This window comes from Leucoraja erinacea, chromosome 3 (assembly GCF_028641065.1).
Source record: "Leucoraja erinacea ecotype New England chromosome 3, Leri_hhj_1, whole genome shotgun sequence".
Taxonomy (NCBI): domain Eukaryota; kingdom Metazoa; phylum Chordata; class Chondrichthyes; order Rajiformes; family Rajidae; genus Leucoraja; species Leucoraja erinaceus.
Window position 1 is genome coordinate 11,194,770 of NC_073379.1, and position 25,785 is coordinate 11,220,554.

General features: G+C 51.1%; 1 protein-coding gene across 1 annotated transcript; it reads left to right on the top strand.

Annotated features, from left to right (window-relative positions):
- The first annotated feature begins 822 nt into the window (after nt 1-822).
- LOC129695273 (complement component C9-like) lies at nt 823-25,744 on the top strand. Its single transcript, XM_055632065.1, is given in 12 exon segments — nt 823-975; nt 1,645-1,771; nt 3,846-3,987; nt 7,155-7,296; nt 7,552-7,690; nt 9,132-9,305; nt 12,913-13,153; nt 18,225-18,347; nt 20,353-20,531; nt 24,683-24,914; nt 25,601-25,683; nt 25,685-25,744. Coding segments are annotated over 12 exon segments (1,734 nt in total). The 5' UTR covers nt 823-883.
- Nucleotides 25,745-25,785: the final 41 nt, after the last annotated feature.

The window sequence follows — 25,785 nt, forward strand, 5'->3', positions numbered from 1 at the left end:
AGCAGCGCCTCGCCCGTGGCCCCGTCGGTCGGTCGGCAGCTCGGCCAGCTGTCCGACCTTCGCTTACCGCCAACACCACCATCCCTCTTTCTCATGGCCGATCATCGGTTCATGTGTTGGATGGGGTGTTGGGGCCAAAACTCCTCAGCTGGCCCGCCGGCTGGGCTTTGTGTGTCGTCCAGCACCCGGGACAACTCATCATTCACCCAGCCACGGCCGAGTCGGTCAACGAATTGCCGTGGGGAATTTGTCCCATATTTTGACCTTTTGTCTCTTATTGGGGAGTGAGAAAGTTGGCGACCCTCGGCTTTAGATACACAGCATGGAAACAGGCCCTTCGTTCCATCCAGTCCGCGCAGACCTGCGATCCCACCGTACACCCCATGCTTGTGCATATGAGATTTTTACTTTCGAGATACAATGTCCAAACAGGCCCCTCGGCCCATCCAGTCCGCGCCGACCAGCGATCACCCCGTACACTAACACTATCCCACACACACTAGGGACAGTTTATAATTTTCAGAAGCCAATTAACCTATAAACCTGCACGTCTTTGGAGTGTGCGAGAAAACCCGGAGCACCGGGAGAAACCCACGCACGGGGAGAACATGCAAACTCCGTACAGGCAGCACCCATAGGCCGGATCGTACCCGGGTCTCTGGCGCTGTGCTGCCCAAGTTACGCTGACAGGTTGAGTGGTAGGATAGTCTAGAGGGGCTGAGTGGCCTGGCAGTGGTCTCAGCAGCCCGTGGGTCAAGCCTCCAAAGGTCAGTGACGTTGGCAGGGCCGGCCGGCCTGTCAATGATTGACTAGCAGCCGCTCTTTGCCCACTCTGGGTGTCTGGACCTCAGTAAAGACTCCTCCACCGTGGGGCTTGGGTACGATGGGCCGAAGCTGGACTCGAACCCTTGCCGCTCTGCACCTCCTGGCACTCCTCTCTGCTACACCTTTGTCCGGGGCGGAGGAGAGAGACGGGTAAGGTTTATAGACAATAGACAACAGGCGCAGGATAAGGCCATTCGGCCCTTCGAGCCAGCACCGCCATTCTCTGTGATCATGGCTGATCATCCACAATCAGTACCCCATTCCTGCCTTCTCCCCATATCCCCATCACTCCGCTATCTTTAAGAGCCCTATCTAGCTCGCTCTTGAAAGCATCCTGTGAATTGATCTCCACTGCCTCCTGAGGCAGAGAATTCCACAGACTCGCAACCCTCTGTATGAAATTGTTTTTCCTCACCTCAGTCCTAAATGGCTTACCCCTTATTCTTAAACTGTGGCCCCTGGTTCTGGACTCCCCCAACATCGGGAACGTGTTTCCTGCCTCTAGTGTGTCCAATCCCTTAATAATCTTATATGTTTCAATAAGATACCCTCTCATCCTTCTAAATTCCAGAGTACACAAGCCCAGTCGCTCCATCCTTTCAACATATGACAGTCCCGCCATTCCAGGAATTAACCTGGTGAACCTACGCTGCACTCCCTCATACACCGAGGAACATGGAAGGCTCCACCAGGGGTGTTGGTAGAGTCGTATATTCACACAGCACGAAACAAGCCCTCGGCCCAACTTTCTCACACGCTTGGAATCGGGTTAGTTGGCTCCGGATGCGATCTGGCTTCTCACGGGCTGTGTTGACGCAGGTTTGGGCAGGACCAGACGATCCATGTGCTGAGGATGAGGAGAGATGCGAGTGCTCCAAGCAAGATCTCCTGTGAGCTGTCACCCTGGAGTCAGTGGAGCTCTTGCCAGCCCTGCCAAGACAACAAGGTACTAGAGCCACAACGGTTTACCATGGAACGCAGGGTTGAAGGCAGAGCGACAGATTAGATAGACTGACTTGCAGCGAAGGAGGATGAGGGGTGACCATATCGAGATTCATAAAATACTGTGGGGCATAGATCCAGGAATCTAAACCTCGGTCATGAGTTTAAGGTTGTTTAGTTAAGTTTAGTTTAGTTTAGAGATACAGCGTGGAAACAGGCCCTTCGGCCCACCGGGTCCGCACCGACCAGCGAGCCCCGCACACAAACTTTATTCTACACACACTAGGGATAATTGTTTACATTTATGCCAAGCCAATTAACCTACAAACCCGCACGTCTTTGGTGTGTGGGAGGAAATGGAAGATCTCAGATTCAGATTCAGATTCAGATTCAATTTAATTGTCATTGTCAGTGTACAGTACAGAGACAACAAAATGCATCTCGGAGAAAACCCACGCTGGTCACGGGAAGAACGTACAAATCCGTACAGACAGCACCCGTAGTCGGGATCGAACCCGGGTCTCCGGCGCTGTAAGGCAGCAACTCTACCGCTTCTCCACTGTGGGGAGGGGAAAGATTTAATAGGGATCTGAGGGGCAACTTTTTCCACACAGAGGGTGGTGGGTGTATGGAACGAGCTGCCGGAGGAGGTAGTTCAGGCTGGGACTCTAACAGCTTTGAACACTTGGACAGGTGCAATGGGTAGGAAAGGTTTAAGGAGAGCCATATGGCGTGGAAACAGGCTCCTCGGATCAACATGTCCCAGCTACACTAGTCCCACCTGCCTGCGTTTGGTCCATATCCCTCCAAACCTGTCCTATCCATGTTCCTGTCTAAATGCTTCTTAAATATTGGAGATGGGGGAATCGTTTAATTTTAACATTTTTACGCCAATGGTGGTAGGTGTACGATGCAAGCTGCTGGACGAGGTAGTTAGAAACATAGAAACATGGAAAATACGTGCAGGAGGCCCTTCCATCCAGCACCGCCATTCATTGTGATCATGGCTGATCATCCACAATCAGTAACCCGTGCCTACCTGCTCCACATATTCCTTGATTCCGCTAGCCCCTAGAGCTCTATTTTAAATCCATCCAGTGAATTGGCCTCCACTGCCTTCAGTGGCAGAGAATTCCACAAATTCACAAGTCTCTGGGTGAAAAATAATTTTCTTATCTCAGTTTTAAATGGCCACCCCTTTATTCTGAGACTGTGTGGACCCTGGTTCCGGACTCCCCTATCAGTGGGAACTTTTTTCCAGCATCCAGCTTGTCCAGTCCTTTTATAATTTTATACGTTTCTATAAGATCCCCTCTCAACCTTCCAAATTCCAGTGAATACGAGGCCAGTCTTTTCAATCTTTCTTCACATGACAGTCCCGCCATCCCGGGGATTAAGCTGGTGAACAAGGATGTCTTTCCTCAAATTAGGAACCCAAAAGACTATCGCAATGTTTAAGAAACTTTTGGGAGGTACATGGAAAGGTGGGACTAGTGTGGATTGGGCATGTTGGTTGACGTGAGTGAATTGGGCCGAAGGTCCTGTTTCTGTGCTGTGTGACTCTGACTCCACAGGTAGAACAGGAACAGGCCCTTTGGCCCATAATGTCCGTGCTGCCAAGTTGAACTCCACTGCCAGAGATCCACATCCCTCCCTTCTCTGCATGTCCAGTGAACACACAACAAAGAACAGTGCAGCACTGCGACAGGCCCTTCGGCCCGCACTGTCCGTGCTGTACCAGATGCCTAGTTAGACCATGAGATGTGAAGAGCGTGAGGCGGAGGGGAGGGGTGGTGTGCCCTGGTCTGTCCAAAGGGGGCAGCGAGGGGTAGAGGGGGTGACCGCGGAAGGTACCAGCGCTCGGCGAGGCTCTCAGTTGGCATGGACGGGCAGGCAAGGGGTAGAGTGGGTGACTGTAGAAGGTTCCGGCACTCGCTGAGCATCTCAGTTGGCACTGCCCGCTATGTGTGGATGAGGAGGACTAGGGTTAGAGGCGGTGATCGCGGAAGGTTCCGGCAATCTCCGAGCCTCTCGGTCTGCACGCTGACCGTCTCCTCTCTGCTCCGCTCCCCCCGCAGTACCGGTCCAGATCCGTGATCCAGTTCGGCCAGTTCGGGGGCAGGCCCTGCACCGACTTCCTGTACGAGGGGCAGCCATGCCCAGCCCTGGACACATGCCAGGCCAACACACCCTGTGACAACGGCTTCAGCTGCACCAACGGTAAACACACCTTACACGCCCGTGCGTGGTGGGCACCGGGAGTGTGGGTGGGGGTTTGGTTTTGCCAACGTTCTCACTCCCCAATAAGGGACAAAAGGTCAAAATAAGGGACAAATTCCCGAGGGCAATTCGTTGACCGACTCGGCCGTGGCTGGGTGAATGATGAGTTGTCCCGGGTGCTGGACTGCACACAAAGCCCAGCCGGCGGGCCAGCTGAGGAGTTTTGGCCCAGCACCCCATCCAACTCATGAACCGATGATCGGCCATGAGGAGGGGGGGTGGTGGTGTCGGCCGTAAGCGAAGGTCCGAAGGTCGGACAGCTGGCCGGGCTGCTGACCGACGGGGCCACGGGCGAGGCGCTGCTGCTGCTGCTGCTGCTGCTGCACTCCATGGGCTGCACTACGTCGGGACGGGTGAGGCGGGGCCGGACACGGTGCTCCGACCCGACAGTCCCCTCGACCCGAGTTGTAGCGGTCAAATACGGGACAAGGGCGGTCCCGTACGGGACAAACCAATTTAGCCCAAAATACGGGATGTCCCCGCTAATACGGGACAGTTGGCAACCCTGGTGGGAGAGTGTGTGTCTGTATGTGTCTGTGTGTGTATATGTCTGTGTGTGTATACGTAAGTGTGAGTGGGAGGGTGGAGAGGGTGGTTGTGTAGAGGGAGAGAGAGTGCTTCATCTCATCTCCCCGCCGCTCCCTCCCCTCTCTCCCTCGTCCTCTCTCTCCCTCTTTCCCCCCTCTTTCCTCTCTCCATCTCCCTCCCTCACCCTCTCCCTCCCCTTCCCCCTCTCCTTCTCTCTCCTCTCTCCCCCCTCTCTCTTCCCACTCTATCTCCCTCTCTCCCCACCTTAGAAACATAGACCCTCTCTCCCCATAGAAATTAGGTGCAGGCTGGCCATTCGGCCCTTCGAGCCTGCACCGCCATTCAATATGATCATGGCTGATCATCCACTCAGTATCCCGTACCTGCCTTCTCTCCATACCCCCTGATCCCCTTAGCCACAAGGGCCACATCTAACTCCCTCTTAAATATAGCCAATGAAGTGGCCTCAACTACCCTCTGTGGCAGAGAGTTCCAGAGATTCACCACTCTCCGCGTGAAAAAAGTTCTTCTCATCTCGGTTTTAAAGGATTTCCCCTTTATCCTCAAGCTGTGACCCCTTGTCCTGGACTTCCCCAACATCGGGAACAATCTTCCTGCATCTAGCCTGTCCAACCCCTTAAGAATTTTGTAAGTTTCTATAGATCCCCTCTCAATCTTCTAAATTCTAGAGAGTATAAACCAAGTCTATCCAGTCTTTCTTCATAAGGGTCCTGACATCCCAGGAATCAGTCTGGTGAACCGTCTCTGCACTCCCTCTATGGCAATAATGTCCTTCCTCAGATTTGGAGACCAAAACTGTACGCAATACTCCAGGTGTGGTCTCACCAAGACCCTGCACAACTGCAGTAGAACCTCCCTGCTCCCATACTCAAATCCTTTTGCAATGAAAGCTAACATACCATTCGCTTTCTTTACTGCCTGCTGCACCTGCATGCCTACCTTCAATGACTGGTGTACCATGACACCCAGGTCTCGCTGCATCTCCCCCTTTCCCAATCGACCACCATTTAGATAATAGTCTGCTTTCCTGTTTTTGCCACCAAAATGGATAACCTCACATTTATCCACATTATACTGCATCTGCCAAACATTTGCCCACTCACCCAGCCTATCCAAGTCACCCTGCAGTCTCCTAGCATCCTCCTCACAGCTAACACTGCCCCCCAGCTTAGTGTCATCCGCAAACTTGGAGATATTGCCTTCAATTCCCTCATCCAGATCATTAATATATATTGTAAATAGCTGGGGTCCCAGTACTGAGCCTTGGGGTACCCCACTAGTCACTGCCTGCCATTGTGAAAAGGACCCGTTTACTCCTACTCTTTGCTTCCTGTTTGCCAGCCAGTTCTCTATCCACATCAATACTGAACCCCCAATGCCATGTGCTTTAAGTTTGTATACTAATTTTTTATGTGGGACCTTGTCGAAAGCCTTCTGGAAGTCCAGATACACCACATCCACTGGTTCTCCCCTATCCACGCTACTAGTTACATCCTCGAAAAATTCTATAAGATTCGTCAGACATGATTTACCTTTCGTAAATCCATGCTGACTTTGTCCAATGATTTCACCACTTTCCAAATGTGCTGCTATCCCATCTTTGATAACTGACTCTAGCAGTTTCCCCCACTACCGATGTTAGACTAACTGGTCTGTAATTCCCCATTTTCTCTCTCCCTCCCTTCTTAAAAAGTGGGGTTACGTTTGCTACCCGCCAATCCTCAGGAACTACTCCAGAATCTAAAGAGTTTTGAAAGATTATTACTAATGCATCCACTATTTCTGGAGCTACTTCCTTAAGTACTCTGGGATGCAGCCTATCTGGCCCTGGGGATTTATCGGCCTTTAATCCATTCAATTTACCCAACACCACTTCCCGGCTAACCTGGATTTCACTCAATTCCTCCAACTCCTTTGACCCGCGGTCCCCTGCTATTTCCGGCAAATTATTTATGTCTTCCTTAGTGAAGACGGAACCAAAGTAGTTATTCAATTGGTCCGCCATATCCTTGTTCCCCTTGATCAACTCCCCTGTTTCTGACTGCAAGGGACCTACATTTGTTTTAACTAATCTCTTTCTTTTCACATATCTATAAAAACTTTTGCAGTCAGTTTTTATGTTCCCTGCCCTTTTTCTTTCATAATCTATTTTTCCTTTCCTAATTAAGCCCTTTGTCCTCCTCTGCTGGTCTTTGAATTTCTCCCAGTCCTCCGGTATGCTGCTTTTTCTGGCTAATTTGTACGCATCATCCTTCGCTTTGATACTATCCCTGATTTCCCTTGTTATCCATGGATGTACTACCTTCCCTGATTTATTCTTTTGCCAAACTGGGATGAACAATTTTTGTAGTTCATCCATGCAGTCTTTAAATGTCTTCCATTGCATATCCACCGTCAACACTTTTAGAATTATTTGCCAGTCAATCTTGGCCAATTCACGTCTCATACCCTCAAAGTTACCTTTCTTTAAGTTCAGAACCATTGTTTCTGAATTAACAATGTCACTCTCCATCCTAATGAAGAACTCAACCTTCTGCCCCTCTCTCCCCCCACCACAGGGCGCTGCATCCATGAGAGACTGGCCTGCAATGATGATGATGATTGTGGAGATTACAGTGATGAGGATGAGTGTGTGGCCATTCGGCCCACCTGCCGAGGGTACCTGCAGCCCCTGTCCCTGACCGAGGCCATCGGATCAGGGTGAGTGCCAGCAGATTCCGGAGAGAGCAGGGAGGGGGATGAAGGAGAGGGAAGGGGGCTTGGGGCTTGTGGCGAGGGAAGGGTTGGTCACAAGGGGAGGTGTGAGCGGGAGGGTCGGGAGGGGATTGGGTCATGAGGGGGGGGGAGAGGTCGGGGTGGGGGAGTGTGGGGGAGGAAGTTGGTTGTCAGGTTGTGGGGCACGGGGCCCTCTGCGGCCATTCCCCCTTCTGAGTGCTGCTACCCCGGTGCCCGCAGTGTGAACGTGCTGGGGCGGGAGGTGCGGGCGAGGCCCCTGGACAACGAGCGCTACAACGGTCGGTGTGAGACCGTGATGGACGGCACAGCCCGGAGACGGGTACGGCTAGCCTGGAACATCCCCACTTTCATCTTCCAGGTGACACGGGGAAGGGGGGGTGGGGGTGGCGGGAGGGGACGGAGAGAGAGAGAGGGGAGGAGGAAGGGGAAGGAGGGGTGGGGAAAGATCGAGTCGAGTCAAGAGAGTTTATTGTCATGTGTCCCAGATAGGACAATGAAATTCTTGCTTTGCTTCAGCACAACAGAACATAATAGGCATGAATACAGAACAGATCAGTGTGTCCATATAAATATATACACACATGAATAAATAAACTGATAAAGTGCAAATAAACAGATAATGGGCTATTAATGTGGAGAGATTTGTTTCAGTTGAGTTTAATAGCCTGATGGCTGTGGGGAAGTAGTTATTCCTGAACCTGGACGTTGCAGTCTTCAGGCCCTTGTACCTTCTACCTGAAGGTAGTGGGGAGATGGTTGTGTGGCCAGGATGGTGTGGGTCCTTGATGATGTTGCCAGCCTTTTTGAGGTAGCGACTGTGATAGATCCCCTCGATGGTAGGGAGATCAGAGCCGATGATGGACTGGGCAGTGTTTACTGCTTTTTGTGGTCTTTTCCGCTCCTGGGCGCTCAAGTAGGGGCAGGTAGGGAGGAGATGCGAGGGAGGGGGACGGGAGGGAGAGCGTTCGCCCCTCGGCTTATGGATGTGCAGAAGATCGTTGGGGGGTAAAAGCATGAGCGGAATAGATTGGGTAGACGGTCTTGTCCAGAACGGTCTATTTCCATGCAATATGACTCAGTAGCTATGACTGTGACTCCATACAGCACAGGAACAGGTCCTTCGGCCCACAATGTCCATGCTGAACACAATGCCAAGTTTGACAAGGAGAGCAGGAGTAACAGGTAGCATCTGTGGAGAACACGGATGGGTGACGTTTCAGGTCGGGGCCTAAATGTCACCTGTCCATGTTCGCCAGAGATGCTTCCTGACACGCTGGGTTACTCCAGCACTTTGTGTGTCTGTGTCACTGTCACTCTCTGTGTCTCTGTGACTGTGTCTCTGTGTCTCTGTGTCTGTGTCTCTGTGTCTCTGTGACTGTGTCTCTGTAACTGTGACTGTGTCTCTGTGTCTCTGTGTCTCTGTGACTGTGTCTCTGTGACTCTGTGTCTCTGTGACTGTGTCTCTGTGTCTCTGTGACTGTGTCTCTGTGTCTCTGTGACTGTGTCTCTGTAACTGTGACTGTGACTCTGTGCTGTGTCTCTGTGTCTCTTTGTGTCTCTGTGACTGTGTCTCTGTGTCTCTGTGACTAACTGTGTGACTCTGTGACTCTGTATCTCTGTGACACTGTGTTCATAAGTTAATGTGATCGGAACGGAATGAGGCCATTTGGTCCATCAAGTCATTCAATCATGGTTGATCTATCTCTCCTTCCTAACCCCATTCTCCTGCCTCCCTCCCCATCTCTGGTTACCTGTGCCTCCATGACTCTGTGAATCTACGCCTGGTCCTAAACCTCCAGACTCAAGCCCAGCAACTGGTCTCCACCGAGGTCTATGAAACGTCGTCGGAAATGGTGAAGAAGCTGTACTTGGAACTCACCAGAGATTTGAGAGCGGGATCCACTTCTGGGGCTTATGGCAAAGCGATGGTTGAAGCAGGAATTGAAGCTATATGGAGCTACAACACTTCAGAGGTAGGATGTGGATAGAAACATAGAAACATTGAAAAATCGGTGCAGGGGTACGCCTTTCACCCCTTTGAGTCAGCACCACCATTTAATATGATCTTGGCTGATCATCTAAAATCACTACCTCATTCCTGCTTTTTCGCACATATCTCTTGATTCCTTTAGCCCGAAGAGCTAAATCAACCTTTCTCTTGAACACATCCAGTGAATCGGCCTCCACTGCCTTCTGTGGCAGAGAATTACGCAGATTCACAACTCTCTGCGTGAATTTCTTTTTCCTCATCTCAGTCCTAAATGGCCTACCCCTGATTCTTAAACCTCTGATTCTGGACTCCTCCTACATCGGGGACATTTTGCCTGCATCTAGCCTGTTCAATCCTTTAAGAATTTTATGTGTTTCGATAAGATCCCCTCACATCCTTCTAAATTCCTGTGAAAACAAGCCCAGTCGACCCATTCTTTCATAATATGACAGTCCCGCCATCCCGGGAATTAACCTCGTGAACCTACACTGAACTCCCTCAATAGCAAGAATGTCCTTCCTTAAATTAGGAAACCAAAACTGCACACAATACTCCAGGCATGGTCTCACCGGGGCCCTGTACAACTGCCCTGTATAAGAACTGCCCTGTACAAGGCCATGTCTAAGATATAAAGTGGATGAGCTTGAGGCTCAGTTAGAAATTGGCAATTATGATGTTGTGGGAATTACAGAGCCATGGCTGCAAGAGGGCCAGGGCTGGGAACTGGAAATGCAGTCCTTTGCAAGGGGTAATATTGAAACAGGAGATGTGGACTCAGTATGGATAGAACTAAGGAATTGTAAGGGTAAAAAGACCCTAATGGGACTTATCTACCAAACAGTAGCCTGGATATAGGGTGCAAGTTGAATCAAGAGTTAAAATTGGTATCTTGTAAAGGTAATGCCGCGGTTGCTATGGGAGATTTCAACATGCAGGTAGACTGGGAACATCAGGTTGGTACTGGACCCCAAGAAAGGGAGTTTGTGGAGTGCCTCTGTGATGGATTCTTAGACCAGCTAGGGAGAAGGCAATTCTTAGAGCCTACCAGGGAGAAGGCAATTCAGGATTTAGTGTTGTGCAATTAACTGGATTTTATAAGGGAACTCGAGGTAAAGGAGCCATTAGGAGGTAGTGACCATAATATGGTCAGGTTTAATCTACAATTGGAGAGGGAGAAGGGTAAATCAGAGGTGTCGGTGTTACAGTTGAATAAAGGGGACTATGGAGCCATGGGGGAGGAGTTGGCCAAAGTTGACTGGAAAGAGACCCTAGCAGGGATGACAGTGGAATAATAATGGCAGGTGTTTCTAGGAATAATACAGAAAGTGCAGGATCAGTTCATTCCAAAGAGGAAGAAAGATTCCAAGGGGAGTCAGGGGAGACCGTGGCTGACAAGGGACGTCAGGGACAGTATAAGAATAAAAGAGAAGAAGTACAACGTAGCAAAGATGAGCAAGAAGCCAGAGGATTGGGTAATGTTTAAAGAGCAACAGAAGATAACTAAAAAGGCAATACAGGGAGAAAAGATGAGGTACGAAGGTAAGCTAGCCAAGAATATAAAGGAGGATAGTAAAAGCTTCTTTAGGTATGTGAAGAGGAAAACATTAGTTAAGACCAAAAGTTGGACCCTTGAAGACTGAAAAAGGTGAATTTATTATGGGGAACAAGGAAATGGCAGATGAGTTGAACAGGTACTTTGGATCTGTCTTCACTAAGGAGGACACAAACAAACTTCCTGATGTACTAGTGGCCAGAGGATTTGGGGTGATGGAGGAACTGGACATCCACATTAGGCAGGAAATGATGTTGGATAGACCGATGGGACTGAAGTCTGATAAATCCCCAGGGCCTGATGGTCTGCATCCCAGAGCAAGGAAATGGCTCTAGAAATTGTGGATGCATTGGTGATGATTTTCCAATGTTCTATAGATTCAGGATCAGTTCCTGTGGATTGGAGGGTAGCTAATGTTATCCAACGTTTTAAGAAAGGTGGGAGAGAGAAAACAGGGAATTATAAACCAGTTAGCCTGACATCGGTGGTGGGGAAGATGCTGGAATCAATCATAAAAGGTGTAGCGGCACATTTGGATAGCAGTAACAGGATCAGTCCGAGTCAGCATGGATTTACGATGGGGAAATCATGTTTGACTAATCTTCTGGAATTATTTGATGATGTAACTGGGAAAATGGACAAGGGAGAGTCAGTGGATGTAGTGTACCTGGACTTTCAGAAAGCATTTAACATAGGAGATTAGTGGGCAAAATTAGGGCACATGGTATTGGGGGTGGAGTGCTGACATGGATAGAAAATTGGTTGGCAGACAGGAAACAAATTGTAGGGATTAACGGGTCCCTTTCAGAATGGCAGGCAGTGGCTAGTGGGGTACCGCAAGGCTCGGTGCTGGGACCGCAGCTATTTACAATATACATCAATAAATTAGATGAAGGGATTCAAAGCAACATGAGCAAATTTGCAGATGACACAAAGCTGGGTGGCAGTGAACTGTGAGGAGGATGCTATGAGGATGCAGAGTGACTTGGACATGTTGGGTGAGTGGGCTGATGCATGGCAGATGCAGTTTAATGTGGATAAATGTGAGATTATCCACTTTGGTAGCAAAAACATGAAGGCAGATTACTATCTAAATGTTGTCATGTTGGAAAAGGGTGAAGTACAACGGGATCCGGGGGACCTTGTACATCAGTCTATGAAAATAAGCATGCAGGTACAGCAGGCAGTGAAGAAAGTGAATGACATGTTGGCCTTTATAACAAGAGGAGTTGAGTATAGGAGCAAAGAGGTCCTTCTGCAGTTGTACAGGGCCCTAGTGAGACCACACCTGGAGTATTGTGTGCAGTTTTGGTCCCCTAATTTGAGGAAGGACATGCTTGCTATTGAGGGAGTGCAGCGTAGGTTTACAAGGTTAATTCCTGGGATGGCGAAACTATCATATGCTGAGAGAATGGAGCGGCTGGGCTTGTATACTCTGGAATTTAGCATGAAAGGGGATCTTATTGAAATATATAAGATTATTAAGGGTTTGGACATGCTAGAGGCAGGAAACATGTTCCTGATGTTAGGGAGTCCAGAACCAGGGGCCACAGTTTAAGAATAAGTGGTAAACCATTTAGAACAGAGATGAGGAAACCCTTTTTCACACAAAGAGTTGTGAGTCTGTGGAATTCTCTGCCTCAGATGGCGATGGAGGCCGGTTCTCTGGATACTTTCAAGAGAGAACTAGATAGGGCTCTTAAAAATAGCGGAGTCAGGGGAGATGGGGAGAAGGCAGGAACGGGGTACTGATTGGGGATGATCAGCCATGATCACATTGAATGGCGGTGCTGGCTCGAAGGACCGAATGGCCTACTCCTGCACCTATTGTCTATTGTTTTTTGCAGTAGGATCTCCTTGCTCCTACTCAAATCCTCTGGCAATGAAGGGCAACATGCTGTTTGCTTTCTGCACTGCCTGCTGTACCTGCACGCTTACTTTCAAAGGAATCTCCTTTTATTCTCAGGAGAGCGGGCGTGGTTCCCTTAGTTACGGAAAATAATTCCCTGATTTCAACCACTTCCTCTGTCCGCTGCAGACTCACGAGTATATCCGGGTCAAAGGCCAGATGGAGTTGGCAAGGTTCAAGCTGCGGAGCAGTGGCCTTGAACTGAGCGGGGATTTTATACGGGATCTGAAAGGACTTCCGATCGAATACGACAAGGGAGCGTATTTTAAAATCCTGGAGGACTACGGCACCCACTACGCTTCGTCGGGAACCCTCGGAGGGAAATACCAGATGGTCTACGTGCTCAATAAGTCCGAAATGCGCAAAGCTCGTAAGTCAGCTCTTGGGGTGTAGTCGGATAGAGGGGTCCTAGGGTCACTGTCTCATAAGGTCACAAGGTCATAGGTAGTGATAAGAGTAGAACTGAGCCATTCGGCCTATCAAGTCTACTCCACCATTCAATCCTGGCTGATCTATCTCTCCCTCCTAACCCCATTCTCCTGCCTTCTCCCCATAACCCCTGACACCCGTACTAATCAATAATCTATCTATCGCTGCCTCGGCACGGACGACTATGGTGGCGCAGCAGTAGAGTTGCTGTCTTGCAGCGCTTGCAGCGCCGGAGACCCGGGTTCGATCCTGACTGCGGGTGCTGTCTGTACGGAGTTTGTGCGTTCTCCCCGTGACCATGTGGGTTTTCTCCGAGATCTTTGGTTTCCTCCCACATTCCGAAGACGTCCAGGTTTTGTAGGTTAATTGGCTTGGTCTAAATGTAAAATTGTGTAGGATAGTGTTAATATGCTTGGATCGATGGTCGGAGGGGAATAGGTGGGCCGAAGGGCCTGTTTCTGCCCGAAACGTCGCTGTATCTCCAAACTCCAGCAATTTTGTGTACCTAAAGAGGTTCACCACCCTCTGAATAAATACATTTCTCCTCATCCCCTTCCTAAAGGAACGTCCTTCAATTCTGAGGTTATGTCCTCTAGTCCTAGACTCTCCCTCTGTCTCACTGTGACATCTTCAACTCTCTGTGATTTCTTGCGGCCTTGGGCAGAGCTGTTCCCAAACCAAGCCTAGTCATGCCAAGTCAGATTTATTCGTCACTTGCACATCAAGTGCAGTGAAATGAATTTGCCAGCAGCGGTACAATAAAAAAGAACACACAATACACAATAAACATTTAACACAAACATCCGCCACAACATTCATCACTGTGGTGGAAGGCAAAAATTTGGCCAGTCCTCCTCCATTTTCCTCCGTGTACAGGACCACGCCCTCTGCAGCCGCCACTGCTGGCAGCCAGACGTTCAGACAAGGTAAGTCCCGAATCGGTGATTCCCTACCGGAGACCGTGGCTTCAAGATGGTGTAGGCCGCAAGCCGGCGGTCGAAGATCTAAAGTCCCCACCGCGCCACAGCCAGAAGCACCGCAGACCGTAGGCTGCAGACCGCGGTCGGAGCTCCTCTCCAGGGATCCCCGGCGAGGAACTCAGCCGATGGTAAGTCCCCGCCGCGCCCGCGGTTAGATGTAGGCCGCGGGTCGGCGGTCGGAGCTCTTCTCCTCTGGGGTCCCCAACGAGGGGGACCAGGGTCCGGACGCCGCGCCAGCCGGAAGCACCGCAGTCCGCGGCTTCTGGATGATGTAGGCCGCGGGCCGGTGGTCGGAGCTCTTTTCCTCCCGGGCCCCCAACGAGGGATCCCAGGCCTAGGGCGCCACGCCAGCTGGAGCTCCACAGACCGCGGCCTCAGGCTGCCGCGGGCCAGCGAACCCCCGGCGAGGGATCGCCCGCTCCGCGATGAAAGAGTCCTCGCTGCGCCCACGGTTGAAGCCCCAGGTGCGTCTCCGGGAAAGGTCGCACTGATCCTCTATGTTAGGCCACGAGTGAGGCGACATGGAAAAAGTCGCCTCTTCGTGGAGGAGGCGACCAAAGCGGTTTTCCCCTTACCCCCCTATCCACCCCCCACGCACACAGAGACACACAGAGAGACATTAAAAGCACACATTGAGGCACACTAAAAAAACTAAAAGAATAGAAAAAACAAATATGCTGATGGCAGGACAGCTGGTTCGCAGCGCCCCCACTATGATGCAATGCGACAGTGTGCTTTCTATGGCACGTTTCTGTTTAGTTTATTGTCACGTGTACCGAGGCTCTGTGAAAACTTTTTTTATTGGGTGCTAACCAGGCAGCGGAAAGACAATACATGTTTACAATCAAGTCATCCACAGTGTACAGATACCTGATAAGGGAATATCGTTTAGAACAAGGTAGAGCCAGTAAAGTCCGATCAAAGATAGTCCGAGCGTCACCAATGAGGCAGATAGTAGTTCAGCATTGCTCTCTGGTTGTGAAAGGATGGTTCGATTGTCAGATAACAGCTGCGAAGAAACTGTCCCTGAATCTGGAGGAGAACTTTGTGGTTATTAAACTGTCCGAAGAAGGGTCTCGACCCGAAGCGTCACCTATTCCTTCCCTCCATAGATGCTGCCTCACCCGCTGAGTTTCTCCAGCATTTGTGTCTACCTTCTGAATCTGGAGGTGTGCCTTTTCACACTTCTGTACCTTTTGCCCGATGGGAGAGGAGGGAAGAGGGAGTGGCCGAGGGTGAGACTGGTCCTTGATGATGCTGCTGGCCTCGCCGAGGCAGCGTGAGGTGTAGATGGAGTCAACGGAAGGGAGGTTGGCTTGCGTGATGGACTGGGCTGCATCCACAACTCGCTGCATATGTAGAAGTTTGTAAGATGAATGCGAGTGGTGCATGGCAGTGCAAGAAGCGGTTCGATCCCAGGTCTAACTTCTGCTCAGCTGATGTGAAGAGCCGGGCAGAGAGTTTTCAAAAGCGGAACACGCTACAAGGTTCACTGCAAGGTGAGGAGTGGGGGAAGCTGGTTGGCGTGGGGTTGCTGAGAGAGGGAGGGAGGGAGGGAGGGAGGGAGGTGTGGATGGGCCAGAGGAAGAGACACTGACAGCATGAGGTCAAAGTGCCGGCGGGAAGTTTGTCCACGGGGCAGTCGGTGGTGTTAGACAAAGGCTGAGGCCGGCACGGTGGCGCAGCGGTAGAGTTCATGCCTCACAGCGCCAGAGACCAGGGGTTCCATCCCCACTACAGATGCTGTCTGTACGGAGTTTGCACCTTCTCCCCGTGACCTGCGTGGGTTTTCTCCGAGATCTTCCGGTTTCCTCCCACACTCCAAAGACGTACAGGCTTGTAGGTTAATTGGCTTGGGTAAAATTGTAAATTGTCCCTAGTGCGTAGGGCGTGCTATTGTACGGGGATCGCTGTTCGGCGCGGTCACGGTGGGACTGTTTTCTGCAATGTATCTCTGAACTAAACCTAATGGGCCTGTCCCACTAACGCGACTTTTCAACGACTGTCTTCGATCTTCATGCTCGAGGGCACTTGCCTGAAAAACCTCGAGCTGGATCGACAATCACACACACATACACACACACACGACACACACACACACACACACACACACACACACACACACACACACACACACACACACACACACACACACACACACACACACACACACACACACACACACACACAGCGCGGAGGGGTGGGGGGGGAGAGAAGGGGGCGAGAAGGGGGGGAAGGGGGGGGAGGAGGAGTGGAGACACTTTTAAGAAGCCAGACAACTTATAATAAAGTTTAACGGGCATTTTACCTACCAGTAGGTTTTTACTTGGTTCTGAAAACTCCAATGAGCCAATTAAAATGCCCGGTCAGCGAAGGAGATTGCCTACGGCTGCCCTCGACTGCCTGTAACTACATGGCGACCCCACTCCACTGCACTACGAGTTCAAAAGAACCATGCCGACCAATTTTTACTCGTGGAAAATTTTTCACCGTGCTGAAAATTTTCCTCGACCAAACTGAGGCCGCAAGTATGCGGGAACTTCCCTCGAGTATGAAGGAGAGTTACAGTGACCTCCTAGTACCACGTGTCAACCATGCTGCGAGTTTGAGTTGAGGCCCAAGCTCTTCTAAACTCTCAAATTAGGTCGCCGCAGTGGGACAGCCCCTTAAATGTAACAAATAGCAGGGGGAGGAGCGGAAAACGGAGCTGAAAACAGCACGGACAGTTGATTTACACGCAATTATAACGCTTGAGTCAGGCCGCATTTTGGAGATTGCATGCAGTTCTGGTCGCCCCCTTTGCAGGCATAAAGAGGCTTTGGAGAAGGTGCAAAGGTGGTTTACCATAGAAGGTATTAGCTACAGTATAAGGAGAAATTGGGCAAACATGGATCGTTTTTGCTGGACATCGGAGGTTGAGGGGAGACCTGATAGAAGTGTAGAAAATGATGAGGCAGAGACAGGGTAGACTGTCTGAACTATTTTCCCATTTGATATGTCAACGTTTTGAGGGCAAATCAAGAGTCAAGAGAGTCAAGAGTTTTTTATTGTCATGTGTCCCAGATAGGACAATGAAATTCTTACTTGCTGCAACACAACACAATATGTGAATAGAATAGAATACCTTTTATTGTCATTCAAACAGACAAGGTTTGAACAAATGGATATGTGCGGAATGGAGGGATATGGATCACATGCAGGCAGAGGAAATCAGTTTAACCTGATGTTGGAGTAACTCAGTGGGACAGGTAGCACCTCGGCAGAGGAATAGGTGACGTTTTGGGTGGAGACCCTTTGGAGAGGGAGTCTAGAGATATGGAAGGGTAAGATGTGAAAATGACAGATCAAAGCAGATACTGATATGGAAATGTTTAAGATAAGATTAGTTCAACTTGGACAGCCACAAAATGCTGGAGTAACGCAGCAGGTCAGGCACAGGCAGCATCTCTGGAGAAAAGGAATGGGTGATGCTTTGAGTGGGGAACCTTCATCATTTAATCTGGCATTGTGTTGGGCATGGACATTGTGGGCCGAAGGGCCTGTTCCTGGTCCCCCCCCCCCCCCCCCCCCCCCCCCCCCCCCCCAATTGACAAACTGTACACTGCAAGGACCAGGAAGCGAGCGGGTAAGATCATCTCTGACCCCTCTCACCCTGGCCACAAACTCTTTGCATCACTTCCCTCTGGAAGGCGACTCCGGATTGTCAAAGCTGCCACAGCCAGACATAACCACAGCTTTTTTCCACGAGCAGTAGCTCTCCTCAATAAACAAAAGTCTGTAGCCTCCTTTTGCTCTGGTATTTTATTTCATTCTTCACATGTTTAAACTATAATGTTTTATTCTTAATGGTTTAATGTTTTATTCTTTATTCATAATTGTTCACTGTTTGTTATGATGTCACTTGCGGGCGGAGCACCAAGGCAAATTCCTTGTATGGGTGCATGCTTGACCAAAAAGCTTGTTCATTCCGATACATGTCTGACGCAGTCCAACGAACGTAACTCTCTTCCCTCTCCCCGTGTATGCGTGCAGGTATCACAGCTGAACACCTGAAGGGCTGCCTCAGCAAAGGCACCAACTCCAGGTCGAAGATTGCGGGGGAACCCAAGAAAACCAACCCCGAGGTGTGTGACCTGACCGGGGCACAACAAGAAAGTACGTACGGAGGTCTAACGTGTGGGTGGGGTGGGGTAGTCCCCCCCTGGGACACCAGCATGTAAGGCCCACTACTCTCAGGGTGGCAAAGTGGCGCATGGCTGCCTCACAGCGCCAGGGATCTCGACCACCGTTCGGTGCTGTCTGTACGGAGTTTGCACGTTCTCCACGTAACCCACGTGGGTTTTTCTCCGGGTGCTTCACTTCCCCCCCCCCCCCACAGGTTTGTAGGTTTATTTGCCTCGGTAAAAATTGTACTTTGTCCCTAGGACCAGCGTTAGTGTGCAGGGATCGCTGGTCGTCGCGGACTCGGTGGGCCCGAGGGCTTGTTCTCGCGCTGTAGTTCAGCTTAAACTAAACTAATCTGAGGAAAGACGTTCTTGCCATAGAGGGAGTACAGAGAAGGTTCACCAGACTGATTCCTGGGATGTCAGGACTTTCATATGAAGAAAGACTGGATTGACTCGGCTTGTACTCGCTAGAATTTAGAAGATTGAGGGGGGATCTTATAGAAACGTACAAAATTCTTAAGGGGTTGGACAGGCTAGATGCAGGAAGATTGCTCCCGATGTTGGGGATGTCCAGAACAAGGGGTCACAGCTTAAGGATAAGGGGGAAATCTTTTAGGACCGAGATGAGAAAAACATTTTTCACCCAGAGAGTGATGAATCTCTGGAATTCTCTGCCACAGAAGGTAGTTGAGACAAGTTCATTGGTTATATTTAAGAGGGAGTTAGATGTGGCCCTTGTGGTTGAAGGGATCAGGGGGTATGGAGAGAAGGCAGGTACAGGATATTGAGTTGGATGATCAGCCATGATCATATTGAATGGTGGTGCAGGCTCGATGGGCCAAATGGCCTACTCCTGCACTTATTTTCTATGTTTCTATGTTTCTATGTTTCTAAACGAAATTACTTGACAGCAAACAGCCTTGGACCGAGTCACAGAGACATAGAATGTGGAAGCAGGCACTTCGGCACATTTTGCCCACGACGACCAACATGTCCCATCTGCACCAATCCCACCTGCCCATGTTTGGCCCATATCCCTCTAAACCTGTCCTATCCATTCACCTGTCCAAATGTATCTTAAATGTAGTGATAGTCCTTGCCCCATCTACCTCCTCTGGCAGCCCATCCTAGACACCCAGCACCCTTTGTGTACAAAATGTTGCCCCTCAGGTTCCTATCAATTCATTCTTAAGCCACTGTCCCATTTACGTGTCCGTGGCACGCTAATTACGCGACCTCGTGGTCGCATTGAGGTGCGACGGTCCCGCCAAGGTTGCATGCGATTTCATGCGTCCACACAGCCGTCTGGACCGCGTGACGTCATTTGAAGATGGACACAAAATGCAGGAGTAACTCAGCGGGACCGGCATCATCTCTGGATAGAAGGAATGGATGACGTTTCGCGTCGAGACCCTTCTTTCAGACTGAAGAAAGGTCTTGACCCGAAACATCATCCATTCTTTCTATCCAAAGATGCTGCCGGTCCCGCTGAGTTACTCCTGCATTTTGTGTCTATCTTCAATTTTCTTGGCCCCGCTGAGTGGGGGCGGACCCGGACCGCAACGGCCATGAACCCCAGGCTGAGTTTGGCGATAGTTTGCCCGCTTCTGCTGCTGTTGGAGGTGAGACGTTGTGTCGCGCCAGTGTCTTGGGCCTGTCCCACTTTGGCCGTCAGTTACGCAACAGACCGTTGGCGCGCGAAGATTGCGTTCGCTACAAAAATTTCGGAGCCCCGTGCGATGTCGCGCACAACTACATACCCCTCCGCGCTTCTAAGTGGGACCGGAGCCCGCGCGGCCACACGATGCCTGTGCGCCTCAACGCGACCACAAGGTCGCGTAATTTGCACGCCAAGGACACGTAAGTGGGACAGGCCCTTTACCCCTCACACATACTCCTGGAGTCAGACACAGAGTGATGCTTCCTCCGCACTATCCCGTCACACACTCGCGGGATTGTCTCAGCCTCTTGTTTCCAACATTCTCTCTCGTCAGCATCAAGCCGGGTGCCATCTGTCATTCAGGACGTGGTGGCGTTGGTGATTGGTGGAGACGTGGAATACCTGACTAAGCTGAAAGCGATGCTGTCCGCGGGGAAGAAGCCCATCGATGGCTCCGTCTACAGCGAATGGGTCGATTCGCTGGTCAGGTCCCCCGCTCTCATCAGGCCCACGGTAGGCGTTGGGTCCAAGGGTCGTGACATCATGACGCAGCTGGACAGTGGTGCAGCGGGTAGAGCTGCTGCCTCACAGGGCCAGACACCCGGGTTCCATCCCGACTACCGTTGCTGTCTGTACGGAGTTTGCACGTTCTCCCCGTGACGGGTGTCAAGGATTATGGGAAGATGGCAGGAAAATGGGATTAAGAGGCAGAGATCAGCCATGACTGAACGGTGGAGTAGACTCGATAGGCCGAATGGCCTAATTCTACTATAATTTGTGAACGTGAACCTGCGTGGGTTTTCTCCGCTTTCCTCCCACGTCCCTAAGACATACATGTCTGTAGGTTAATTGGCTTCTGTAAAATTGTAAATTATCCCTGGTTTGTGAAATGGTGATAGTATACGGGGTGATCGCTGGTCAGCGCCGACTCGATGGGCCAAAGGGCTTGCTTCTAAACTGAACTAAAGTCACGTGGGAGGAATCTCATGTAGTCACATAACTGAGTAACTCAGCGGGTCAGGCAACATCTCTGGAGAACATGGATAGGTGACGTTTCACAGAGTGCTGGAGTAACTCAGCGGGTCAGGCAGCATCTGTGGAGAACGTAGGTGGAGTGCTGGATAGGTGACGTTTCACAGAGTGCTGGAGTAACTGGAGAAAATTAAAGCAAACCAAACTCATAAATACAACACCACACTAACCACAGCAACCATGATCTTCTATGAACTGTGTCTGTTCTGACGAAAGGTCCTGACCCAAAACGTCACCTGTCCATGTTCTCCAGAGATGCTGCCTGACCCGCTGAGTTACTCCAGCACTCTGTGTCTTTTTGTGTAAGCCAGCATCTGCATTTCCTTGTGTCTCCAACCTGATGTTGTATGGGATTCTGGCAGTGGGTTGAGTTGTCACTGGATGGAGAATTCACACTATAATGAGGGGGGGGGGGGGGGGGGGGGGGGGGGGGGGGGGGGGTAAGTGTGGTAATGGATACAGGGGAGGAGAAAGAGTGGGGGGATGAGAGAAAGGGAGTCTGGGGCCATCCACTGGGACTTCCTTTGGACTTTAGAGACACAGTGTTGAAACAGACCCTTTGGCCCATCGTGTCCATGCCGACCAGCCATCTCCCTGTACACTAACAGTTTGTCCTACAAACTAGGGACAATTTACAATTTTTTTCACCAAAGCCAATTAACCTGCAAACCCGCATGTCTTTGGAGTGCGGGAGGAAACCAGAGCACCCGGAGAAAACCCACGCAGGTCACGGGGAGGACGTACAAACTACGTATGGACAGCACCCGTAGTCAGGATGGAACGCGGGTCTCTGGCGCTGCAAGACAGCAACTCTACCGCTGCACCGTCCTATAATAGCGACATTGTTCAGTGCATGTTAAACATTTAGTAGTCAAGACTCTGTGCCACAATTAGAGCAAGTGGCTTCAGTTGAGGATAGACACGAAATGCTGGAGTCAGTCTGAAGAAGGGTCCCGACCCCTAAAGTCACCCATTCCCTCTCTTCAGAGATGCTGCCTGGCCCGCTGAGTTACTCCAGCACTTTGTGTCTGTCTTCGGTTTAAACCAGCATCTGCAGTTCCTTCCTACACATTTGGTGAGGAATGGTTTCATTCTGTTGTCATGGTGCAGCCTCCGGAGGCTGAGCATGGAAACGCAACACATCTTAACATCACCCTCAGCATGTTACAGGCACTAGGAACTGCAGGTGCCAGAATTTTGAGCAAAGCGCAAAGTGCTGGAGGAACTTAACGGATCAGGCAGCGTCTGTGGAAGGAATTGGACAGAATGAAGAAGGGCCCCAACCCGATATGTTGCCTGTCCATTTCGTTCTGCGGAGTTGCTACCTCACAGCGCCAGAGACACGGGTTCGATCCTAACCTCGGGCTCTGTCTGTGTGAAGTTTGTGTTGTGGTGTTGGGTAAATTGAATGGATTAAAGGCCGATAAATCCCCAGGGCCAGATATCCCTGAGTACTTAAGGTAGTAGCTCCAGAAATAGTGGATGCATTAGTAATAATCTTTCAAAACTCTTTAGATTCTGGAGTAGTTCCTGAGGATTGGCGGGTAGCAAACGTAACCCCACTTTTTAAGAAGGGAGGGAGAGAGAAAACGGGGAATTACAGACCAGTTAGTCTAACATCGGTAGTGGGGAAACTGCTAGAGTCAGTTATTAAAGATGGGATAGCAGCACATTTGGAAAGTGGTGAAATCATTGGACAAAGTCAGCATGGATTTACGAAAGGTAAATCATGTCTGACGAATCTTATAGAATTTTTCGAGGATGTAACTAGTAGCGTGGATAGGGGAGAACCAGTGGATGTGGTGTATCTGGACTTCCAGAAGGCTTTCGTCAAGGTCCCACATAAGAGATTAGTATACAAACTTAAAGCACACGGCATTGGGTGTTCAGTATTGATGTGGATAGAGAACTGGCTGGCAAACAGGAAGCAAAGAGTAGGAGTAAACGGGTCCTTTTCACAATGGCAGGCAGTGACTAGTGGGGTACCGCAAGGCTCAGTGCTGGGACCCCAGCTATTTACAATATATATTAATGATCTGGATGAGGGAATTGAAGGCAATATCTCCAAGTTTGCGGATGACACTAAGCTGGAGGGCAGTGTTAGCTGTGAGGAGGATGCTAGGAGACTGCAGGGTGACTTGGATAGGCTGGGTGAGTGGGCAAATGTTTGGCAGATGCAGTATAATGTGGATAAATGTGAGGTTATCCATTTTGGTGGCAAAAACAGGAAAGCAGACTATTATCTAAATGGTGGCCGACTAGGAAAAGGGGAGATGCAGCGAGACCTGGGTGTCATGGTACACCAGTCATTGAAAGTAGGCATGCAAGTGCAGCAGGCAGTAAAGAAAGCGAATGGTATGTTAGCTTTCATAGCAAAAGGATTTGAGTAAAGGAGCAGGGAGGTTCTACTGCAGTTGTACAGGGTCTTGGTGAGACCACACCTGGAGTATTGCGTACAGTTTTGGTCTCCAAATCTGAGGAAGGACATTATTGTCATAGAGGGAGTGCAGAGACGGTTCACCAGACTGATTCCTGGGATGTCAGGACTGTCTTATGAAGAAAGACTGGATAGACTTGGTTTATACTCTCTAGAATTTAGGAGATTGAGAGGGGATCTTATAGAAACTTACAAAATTCTTAAGGAGTTGGACAGGCTAGATGCAGGAAGATTGCTCCCGATGTTGGGGAAGTCCAGGTCAAGGGGTCACAGCTTAAGGATAAGGGGGAAATCCTTTAAAACCGAGATGAGAAGAACTTTTTTCACACAGAGAGTGGTGAATCTCTGGAACTCTCTGCCACAGAGGGTAGTCGAGGCCAGTTCATTGGCTATATTTAAGAGGGAGTTAGATGTAGCCCTTGTGGCTAAGGGGGTCAGAGGGTATGGAGAGAAGGCAGGTACGGGATACTGAGTTGGATGATCAGCCATGATCATATTCAATGGCGGTGCAGGCTCGAAGGGCCGAATGGCCTACTCCTGCACCTAATTTCTATGTTTCTATGTTTGTACGTTCTCCATGTGACCGCGTGGGTTTTCTCCGGATGCTCTGGTTTCCTCCCACATTCCCAAATACGTGCGAGTTTGCCAATTAATTGGCTTGGTAAAAATTGTAAATTGTCGCTAGGCTGTCATATCGCCCAGGGAAGGGACTTGTGCATGGGTGGTGTTGATGGAACCTTTCCATGGTTAACTGATGCTCTTTCCCCTCCCCCACCCCACCACCTCACCCTTCTCCCACTCCTGCCTCCCATCTATCCCACCACTCCCCTCCTCTCCCCTCTCCTCCCCCACTTTCCTCCACTCTCCACTCTCCTCCCCTCTCCCCTCCTTTGTTTCTCCTCCCCTTTCCTCCCACTCCCCTCTCCTTACCTCCTCCCCTCCCCTCCTCCCCTCCTCCCCTCTCCTCTACTTTCCTCCATTCTCCACTCTCCTTCCCTCTCCTCCCCTCTCTTCCCCTCTCCGCGTCTCCTCACCACCGCTCTCCTCTCCACTACCTTCCCCTCCTCCCCTCTCATCCCCTCCTCCACTCCCCTCTCTACCCCTCTCCTACCCACTCTCTACCACTCTCCTCCCCTCCCCTCTTGTCCCCTACCCTCTCCCCTCCTCCCTCCTCCCCACCCCCGCCCCTCCCCAGCTCCAGCCCATCTCCGCCCTGGTGCCACTGACCCTGCCCCACAGCCCGCGTGTCCGTGGGAACCTGGACCGTGCACTGGGCGAGTACGTGGCGGAGTACGACGTGTGCAAGTGCCAGCTCTGCCGTAATGGGGGCACTACCACCCTCCTCCACGGCCGCTGCCTCTGCCTCTGCCCCCCTCTCTTCCAGGGGGATGCCTGCCAGACCCCAAAGAACAGCCAGGCCCGCCCAGGTGAGTGTGTGTGTGGGGGGGAAGCCATCCTTTGGGAGGTTACTCCAACAAATTGAATGTCCCACCAATCCATTGAATGTCCCACCATCCCATTGTTGACTGTCACACCAGACTGTAGAGGGTCATCCCATGGACCTGTCACCTCCACCAACCCATTGATTGTCCCACCAGCCCATCGTGTGGGAGGTGGCTTGGGGAGGGGGCGGACATGAGTGGGTGGCATGATGGAGGGCGCGGGGTCAGAGGGAAGGGGTGAGTGGGATGGGGGAGGGGGGGGGCTGAAGGGGAAGGAGAGGGGCATGGGGCGGTGAGTGTGAGGGGGACGAGGACGGGGTGGGGGGGTGAGAGAGGGGAGGAGGAGGGAAGGGAGGATTGGGGGGGTCAGGGGGAAGGGGCACAAGGTGGATTGGGCATGATGGGGGAAAAGAATGGTGGTGGGGGCTGAGAGGAGGGGGAGAGGGGAAGGGGGACAGGGCAGGTGAAGGGGGGGTTTGAGGAGGTAGAGGATGGGGGAGGGGCTGAGGGGGGGTGTGAGAGGGAGGGGGAGAGGGAGAGAGAGGGGGTTGGGGGAATGAGATGGGATGCAAGGGGGAAGTAGAGGGGGATTGGATGGGGGGTGAGAGACGTGAGGGGTGGGAGTGAGGTGGGGTGAGGAGGCGTGCACTAAGCATGTGCCGTGTTTGCAGGTTACACGGATGGGGCATGGGGGTGCTGGGGCACATGGAGCGTGTGCCAGGGGGGGCAGCAGCGGCGGCAGCGGCAGTGCCATGGGGCAGCAGGGAGGGGGCGCCACCTGCCTGGGGGAGAACACTGGCTCCATGTACTGCTGAGGTAGGACCACACCTGCATCCTCTCCGTCCCTCTCCTCTCT